Raw genomic sequence first — 8957 nt, 5'->3', positions numbered from 1 at the left:
TTGAAAGACAGAGCTGTCGGACTCTAAAAGTGTGCTGTGGTATTTGGAATAGAAATAGTTCATGTGAGGCAAGAGTGAAAATTCTCTTTTATTGTCAGTAGGGACAATAAACATAATTTTTTCAAACAACAATAACAACCATTTTTTAATCAACCCAACTAAATCATGTGTTTTAATCTTCCTAAAGATGTGTAAATCACTTATTTGGAAGGACATTTCTCCTGTTTTTGTCCTAGTGAAACGAAATAACTGTTCAAAAGTGTGAGATATGAACCAACCAAAAGGTTGTGCTTTACCGCTATGCTTTAAGATAAGAGTTAACTCTATAAACTTTGGATTGTCAACATCTCAAAATGTGTTGTTGAGTTTCATAATCCTTTATTCAGCAGAACGATGCCCAAAGCCTCAATCCAAGCATTCTAGGGTCATGTGTATCATAGATTACGGCTCCTTCTACAACTAAACGAGCAACCCTTTCCATAACAAACTAAACCATGCAATGGTTCTTGTAAAGTTAAGGCTGATTGGTTTAAATCAACATCTCCATAACTCTCCTGTAGGTTTTTCCGTATCATCTTCTAGAGTCACAGCTTTGCGTAAAACGTGACACCTGAAATCTTATGCTTTAAAAGTTACTGCAATACATTTTGTAATTGAAGTCAATCCCAGCTGAGATCAGACAAACCCTGGACAGTTGTTATCCTTCAGTAAAAATATGTGCCTTATTAAAACGACATGCTTTTGTCCATCATCCCTCATTCCAGATCAGTGAGCAGCAGGAGAAAGGCCGACAGTCAGACGTTGGTCACAGTTTTCACTCAGATGAAGCAGCGAGCACAGAGTCCAGAGTGTTCTGGGATTCCTTAATCTGCTGCTGCAGTCTCTGCTTCATGGCCTCGTTCTGCGCCTTCTTCAGCATGTCCTGCATGTCCCTGATGGCCGCCCGGTAGCCGGGGGCGTTGTGAAACACACGTATGGCTTTGTCGCCGCTGCTCACCAAGAAGCGCCCGTTGATGTCAAACCGGAGCTCTGTGATTTCCTGGTTGTGAACGCTGTGTAGCTCCTCCTCCAGCCGCCCGCTGGTAGCGTCGTACATCGCCACGTTACAGCCGTCGCTAACGGCCACCACTCGACCATCAGGAGACAGCGCCACCAGGCTGCCATCAGAGGAGGAACATGGAACGGTCTTTAGGAGATACGGGTCCTGCTGCTTCTTGTACTCCACGTCGGTGTTCCACAGCTTCCATGTGCCATCTTTGGAAACAGTTACCATCCTGGGAGGAGAAGGCCCTGTGTTAGTCTGCATGTTTACAACAAACTGAGATCATCTCTCCTTTGTTTATTTATTTATTATTTGCCACAGAGGTTCAAATTGATCAGTCATCAGATGATTATTCTTTCTTTCTCACGCTTGTTGAACCACGGCTGTGTTACCTGCGAGAGTCGTTGGAGAAGGCAAAGGCGTGAACTCCTGCTGAGTGACCTTTGAGGTCAAAGGCTCTCGCCACCTCCTTAAACTCGCCTCCTTTACCGAAGCACACTTCCCACACCTTCACGTCAGGGGTGAAACCGCAGGACGCCACGAACCTGAACGTACACGTCCAACCAACGACACAACATCAGAGACGGAGCTGAACACCACTTTAAATTCTTGGCAACAAAGCAAATACAGAACCATCATTGGTTATACTGTAATATTGGTTATGCTATTGTCAGATGGTTGAAAGCACAGTCTGTTCATCCCTCAGAGTAGGAACGCAAATATTCATGAGACACATTCATTCTAGTGTTTGCTGAAAAACACCCACGGCTTTGATCCACTGTGGAGCTTCAGAAAAAGGACTGAAAAAGAATATCTTGGACTAACCTGCCACATGGGGAGACTGCAGCATATGAGTTGGTCATCTGGTTGGTGTTGATGGAAGCCAGGACCTCTCCTTTCAGGTCCCAGATGTAGATGGTGGTGTCGGTGGAGGCACTCATTATAAACTTGCCTGAAGAGAAAACAAAATAATTGGATTTCTAACGGAGAAAACCTGCATTATAAATTTTTTTTTAAAAAACCTGCATTGATATTTTCTCAGGAGTTAATGTTAAAACCTTTCACAACATTAACAACAGTAAGAAAGTCACAATTCTGTATAATAAAACCGCCCGTAGTCACCTTTATGAAGGGTTTGTGGAATTATGACAGTTAAAGGTAATATTATCTTCGATAGGATCAGACTTTCTTTACCCGTCTCAGCGATGCCAATGTTGAGGATCGGTGCTTTGTGCTTTTGAGGAAAGTCTTCTGCTGCTGCTTTGAAGTTGTACGTGCCGTCATCCTTCTTTATCATCTTGAAGACTCGAATTGTGTCTCCATTGGCCAACCAGGTGATGAAGGCCCTGCAAAGACACAGTAAGCAGTCAGTGAAGGAGGTTATGAAAGTTACATTAAATAAAATAACATGTGCAATCAAGTCTGCATGCAACAGGTTGCATCTGTATGATCACCATTAAGTCTGGACCCACACACACACACAGGATGTTGATCTTTGTTTAAGAGTAAAAATATGCTTTTCTTAAGCTCTGAAATGTAAAATACAAAGGAAAACAATTGGTTTAACCTTATAGAAATTTATCTGTTAGCTTTATTGGCTAATATCCATTTGAATTCTCAAAGAAACATTTTTACTGGTAGAAATCTGACAAAATATTTATTTATTTTTAATTAAATGGGTACGTGTACTGGTAATGTGTAAAACATCATTTGTGTTTTATGTATTCCAATAACCTTTCTGCAGAGTTTTATTTTTTGAAATCCAACCAATAGAGCAGCCATTTTCAGTCACGTGATTCAGGGACAGTGTTTAGCATTAGCTTCATTAGCTTTCCTCTTTATTCGGTTTTTGTAGTGCTTTTCTCCACATACCAGAGACGTGTGCAAAGGCAGATCCAATTCAATGCTGTTACGTCACCATCAGCCCGTGGGTGAGTTAAACGGCACTGACCGTTCCTTCCTTATGACCACTTACTTACTTCCTGACTGAACCTCTTGTATGATGCAACGTGTTTTGATTTCAATTCTCTACAGGTACCCTTTAAGTCTTTTAAACATAATTCTATGTAACCAAAATGTTTCACCTTCTGTTTAAGTAAATTTTTTGACACATTTAATAGTTGTTTTTTTCTCAAAAGATCAATAGATTCTTTTCTCCTAAAACTTTCATAAATGCATTTTTCACTTTACAGTTAAACAAAAAGTCAAGCTCAAGTTGTTTGTCGCAAACTGTAAAACCACATAAATTGAAGTTGAATAGTCTTGTTTTATGCTAAAACACATGATTTTATTTACATTATGTCAACATATGGCTCTGCAAAGTTCTATGATTGGCCAAATATTCAGGATACTTTAAAATGAGCTGGAAACATCTGTCATATCATCTAGTTTAAATGTTTACCCACTTCTCCACAAATCAAATGTGTGAAGCTCATGTTATATTAGGGATGGGAATCGAAAACCAGTTCTTTCTGAGAACCGATTCCCAGTAATCCAATTCCTAGGAATCGTTTGTTTGCTTGCCTGTCAATTCCGCTTATCGGTTCCTCTTACGTCATAAATACGCAACGATAAACTCCTCCAGGTCCTGTATATTGTGTTTATGCTAGCACCAAGTGAAGCTCCTTCCACCATATAGTAGTTTACTGTCCAACGCGGAGAATCCACCTCCTCCACCAGCAGCTGTGGTGTCCTCCGTGCTGTGTTTGTAGCATCACTGTTGCTACACTAGTCACTTCCGGGTTCTGTACACTCACGCTAAAGTTGCTTCAAGCGCGGACTTTTCTTCCAAAAACAACAAACTACCGCAAGATCACACACCTCGTCGCCAGTTTATGTCCTCATAATAAGTAATCAGACACGGGAGACGGACTGGTACTGATTGTTGTCTTTAGTTTGTTCTTTCACACACACACGGCTGATAACGTCACATGTAACAACAGGGACGGCGTCTCTGAAGGTCCATTTATAGAAATGTAAACAAAGGCTAAACGAAAGCTTTACCATTTAAATACATAACAATAAGTGCAGCTGTACTTTTGGTTAATATGTTCTTTTTTACAGAAGAATTGTTATTTTTTGTCTTATGAATTAGTTTTGGATCAAGTTGTTCAAGTTCAAAAGGAGCACTGTAAATATTCTCAAAGGTTTGTAGCCAAAATGTGTCATATGTTGTAATAATAATAATAATAATTCATCAATTTTATATAACGCTTTTGTATATAATATTATCCAGTGAAAACAATCTATACCTGGTGGATTAAAAGAGAGCTGATATCCCTGCAGGAAATTAAAGAAAAAGATAGCAAACAAATCCATTTGTATTATTTAATTCCCTCACTCAATGAGAATCAATAAGAGAATTGAATTGATAAGCAGTATTGATAATGGAATCGGAATCGCTAAATTCTTATCAATTCCCATCCCTGTATTGTATAGAGTTTGAATAAACAGGGGTTCAGACCTGGAGTCTGGACTGAAGCGGACAAGTGTGGCGTGATCCAGGTCCACGTTGGCTCTTAAACACTTGTGTTCCCGCTCCAGGAAGTCCTTTGTGCTCCAGATTCGCACGGTTCGGTCATCTGCGCAGGAAGCCAGGTACTTCCCATTACTGCTGAAGTCGATGCACGTCACATTCCCACTGTGGCTCTGAGAAGACAAGAACAAGCAATGAACAAAGAACTCAAAAACAGACGGAAAAGTGCCTGAAAGAAGCTGATTAAAAGCTAAACCTTTGGTTTGAACTCATCATTGTTGATAGCGTTTTATATTTATATTATTTATATTGAATATCTATGCAACTAAAACACCAAGACAAATTCCCTGTACATGCAAGCACAAATGGCACTAAAAAAATCTGATTCTGATCGCTTTAGGGTTGTTGAAGTTATCTCTGTTTATTAAAAAACTAAATTTTCTTAGCTTTGTGCCTCAAATAAGCCCTGAGGTAATCATCAAAAACCAGAGGCTCATTTTATTTATCGTCTACTATCCATCACGGTTTTTAATTAAGCTTTTGTAACTTGTTACTTTAATTTTAGTTTTGCTTTCCAAACATCTGCAAAAATATGAGTGTTGAAATTGAAAGAGTCAAATGATAAAACACTTTGCTTTAAGATAAAGATGAACTGAAGAGTTAAAACGGAGTAGGGATAAGTGTATACTTCTCCCTACTCCTTTCTCAAATTTGTGTATAATTCGTTGATATTTGTATTGATTTTCTTAAAAGTTTTGTTTTTAAATACCCGTTTGAAAAATAAAGTTCATAAAGATAGTTAGGATGAAAAACAACCTAACTTCACAAAGCCAGACTTTACCTTGAGTGAGGCTGCTAACAGCCGGTGGTTGAAGCTGTGCTGAGTCGGTTTGTCTTTTCGATTTCGCTGTTTCTCCTGCTTCTGCTTCTTGGGTCCAGTGCCTTTCACTGCATTTATCTGCTCAGCTGAGCACACAAAGAAACGTGCTGAGGAATATTGTGGAGCATTCTGCTGGGACACCTTAGACCAGGGGTCACCAACACGGCGCCCACGGGCCACAGCTTGCCCTCGTGGACCATGTGAGGGGCCTTCAGGAGCTCTAGTCACCAATGATCTCCATCTAAAATCTGATTTACTTTCCAGGATTCAAACTCACAAAGATAAATACATATGAGAGATGTTGTTAGTACTTAATAGAAGTGTGACGATATCGCAATACAGCGATATATCACGATATTTTTTTGCACAATCCATTATCAATATGCTCGCGCTATCAATTTTTATTTATTTATTTATTTTTTTTCCCAAAACCTTTTCTGCTTTTTCACTAAAATGTGCAGGGAGGTCTTCACAGAAATGTTGTCACTGTTTGTTAAAGGAACCAATATATTATTTACTGGAATATTGCACTATAATGGTGTCACTGGTAAGAAAGACCCTGTTTTTTGTTTACAGAAAGCACTATTGGAGATACTTATTTGTTTACATTGGTATGTTGACACTTATTTACAGAAATGTTTCACTAAAATAGTGTCACTGTTCATAGGACACTTTTTCAATGTATTGTTTTTCAGAGATATAGAATAAAAACCGTATTTTTACACTTAATCTTTTTTTTCTTCTTCTTGTTATGTCATAGATGATCGTAGATTGATTTCTGACCAATATATCGATGATCGTAGTATCGTGAGATAATCGTTATCGTAAGCTTTGTATAGCGTATCGTATCGTGAGGTAACCAGAGGTTCCCACCCCTAGTACTTAGTAGAATTAAACACTGCTGATGAAAATTGTAGTATTAAAGTAACCATCTTTAAATGCTTATTTTCACTGAAACATTGCGACTAATGTTTTAAATGGTACAGATGTGGTGTATGGTCGGTGGTATGTCATATATAATATGATATATATTTTTAAAAACACAAGGTGGATTTTATGAAAATGAAACTAATGCATAATTTAGGAGATATAAAGTGTCTAATGTTGAAACCTCAACAATTCCAACCTTTTTAAGTTACTGCTAGACTTCCTTATTATCTCATCTTCTAAATACAGTGAAAACGTAAAAATGTATTTAAGAACCTCTTTTCTAACTGGCCCTTTGGACTATACCACTGGTTCCCAATCTTTGTTATCCCGTGTAACCCTTTTGCATTTTTGTAAAATCTTATGTACCCCCTTTCATATCAATAGTGCCCTCTCTATAATAAAATGGCCACTACAACATACAATATTCCTGTTTCAATAAATTACAAGATAACATAGTATTATATTGAGCAATAGTGCTGTTTGTTTGTAATGAATATGTCTAACAAATAGCTCAAAAAGGAACTACAGGAACATTTTCCTGATTATTTTTAAATTAAATAAATCATTTCGAGTACCCCCGGCAATGTGCTCCTGTACCCCCAGGGGTATAAGTAGCTCAAAGTTTCAGAAAGGTAGGTGACCCCTGCTTTAGATGTTATCACAGGTTTGCCTGTGAAACTGCTTCTAATGCAAAAATAATTCTACATGTTTCATTTAACTTAGTGCATTTCAAAATGTTTAATAAACCTCAGAAAAAAATACAGTTGGGTCAAAAAATTTTAAATAGTGAAGATTTGTGTTTTCCCATAAGTGACCAAATAAAAAATGAATAATGAAAACAATGTTTGTTTGTCAAAAAGCACACAGACACACAACGTTTCCCTGTACTTTAGATCCTAGGTTCCCAAAGTGGGGTACGGGTACCCCCAGGGGTAGGCAAATTGTCATTGGGGTACATGAATACAAAATAAAAATTGGAAAATAGAATATAAATCGACCAGTAGTAAGGAGCCTCCATGCATTGCCACAAATTACACATAAGCCGATGTAAGACTACCCATGGTGACAGATTATTCTTTTTATTATTATTATTATTATTATTATTATTAATAATAATAATAATAAATATAATTCAATTCAGAGACAAATTTCACTGTAGGGCTACATTGTATATGCATTCGTACTTTAGATGCGCCCATGCGCCCATGCACAGCTAACACCATGTCTCTCTATTATGAAACAGCTTTTTTGCACATACCATTGTATATATCACCTCTCCTCTGTATAGCTAATATATTTGTATTTTTAATTGTACAGGTGTTTTGTATTTAATGTTCAGGTTTTTTTGTTGAACAACAGTGTTGCATGCCACTGTTATTTATCATAGTTCTTTTATCTCGATTTAGTCCTTTATTATTTATTCCTTTATTACGTAGGCATTCACTGGCGGTCGGCAAAGCAAGAATTTCATTGTACAGGGAAACGTGTTTCTAACTGTACAGATGACAATAAACACTTTGACTTGAATACATTAGTGGTTCCAAACATTTTTGGGTCGTGACCCCAGTTTAATATCACATTTTTGGTGTCTCCAGAGACTTTTTTCTTTCTTTCTAGAATTAGCTTTTGATAATGTTTGTTATTGCCAGGACTAGTGCACAAAGTGACAAGATGCACCAGCTCAGATAGTTTAATTCTGCATTTTATTTGAACTATATTCATATTTGAGAAAGTGAAAGTATAGAATACAGTTGTTTAAGATTGTATGTGAGATGTTCAAATTTGAAAAAGAATAATTAAAAGATTCAAAACATACATTTTTATTCAGTATTGTTTAATTTCATTATAAATTAGACATTTCAGGGGACTCCGTTTAAATTTCAGGCGACCACACATGGGGTCATGACCCCAAGGTTGAAAAAAAACTGCATTTCGTTATTATATTTTTTAAGTGTGCAGAAGTAGGGAGTACATGACTTAAGATTAAACATCTGAAGGGGTACGGGACTGAACCACTGCTTTAAATAAACATAAATGTCTCTTAGGAATATGAAATCAGCTAAGAACACAACAGTAATGAGTGATCTGATTGGCTCTTGGGGAACAGGTAAGAGTGACGTGTGTGTGTCTAACGTAGACCTTAAGAATACATGAAGAATGTAACGGCCCATACGTCGACAGGTAATGAATGAACCAACCATTAGGTGTTTAAGGGACTCGAACTCCAACGTCTCTTACCGGTCTCCGTTTCTTGCTCCGCTTCCTCTCTGAGCTCCTCTTTTCTTCTGCCCACCGCTAACGCCACCAGCAAAACCAGTGCGCCCAGTAAGGCAGTTAAAGCCACCAGAGCCGTGAACTCCATGTCTTGCTCTTTATGCCACGTACGGTACTTTACGCAGCTAACGCAGCTTCTCAACGCCTGACTGCTGCGCATGCGTAGAAGTCATCTCCAACTGTTGCGTTTAATGAACAAATAGAAATTGGAAACGCACCAGTTATTAAGGAACTAAATCCAGACATCATATATAAATAAATGTAATTAATTTTGGAAAAACTAAACTTGTGTTATAACGAGGTTAACTTAAGTGTTCATTGCTGTAAAAAATCGGGTAATCACGGGTCCTTTTAAA

At 37.8% G+C, this 8957-nt stretch overlaps 1 protein-coding gene across 1 annotated transcript; it reads right to left on the bottom strand.

The window, feature by feature from the left end:
* Positions 1-64: 64 nt before the first annotated feature.
* Positions 65-8776, bottom strand: tbl2 (transducin beta like 2). Its single transcript, XM_028466608.1, has 7 exons — positions 8566-8776; positions 5359-5483; positions 4506-4690; positions 2237-2388; positions 1868-1994; positions 1435-1587; positions 65-1274 (listed from the first exon to the last, which is right to left on the bottom strand). The coding sequence occupies exons 1-7, from the start codon at positions 8759-8761 to the stop codon at positions 815-817; spliced, it is 1398 nt and encodes a 465-aa protein (XP_028322409.1). The 5' UTR covers positions 8762-8776; the 3' UTR covers positions 65-814.
* Between the last annotated feature and the right edge of the window lie 181 nt (positions 8777-8957).

Source organism: Gouania willdenowi, chromosome 14 (assembly GCF_900634775.1).
Source record: "Gouania willdenowi chromosome 14, fGouWil2.1, whole genome shotgun sequence".
In the NCBI taxonomy this organism is placed as follows: domain Eukaryota; kingdom Metazoa; phylum Chordata; class Actinopteri; order Blenniiformes; family Gobiesocidae; genus Gouania; species Gouania willdenowi.
The sequence above is the reverse complement of the archived record's forward strand: the minus strand, read 5'-3'. Positions and strand labels throughout refer to the sequence as shown.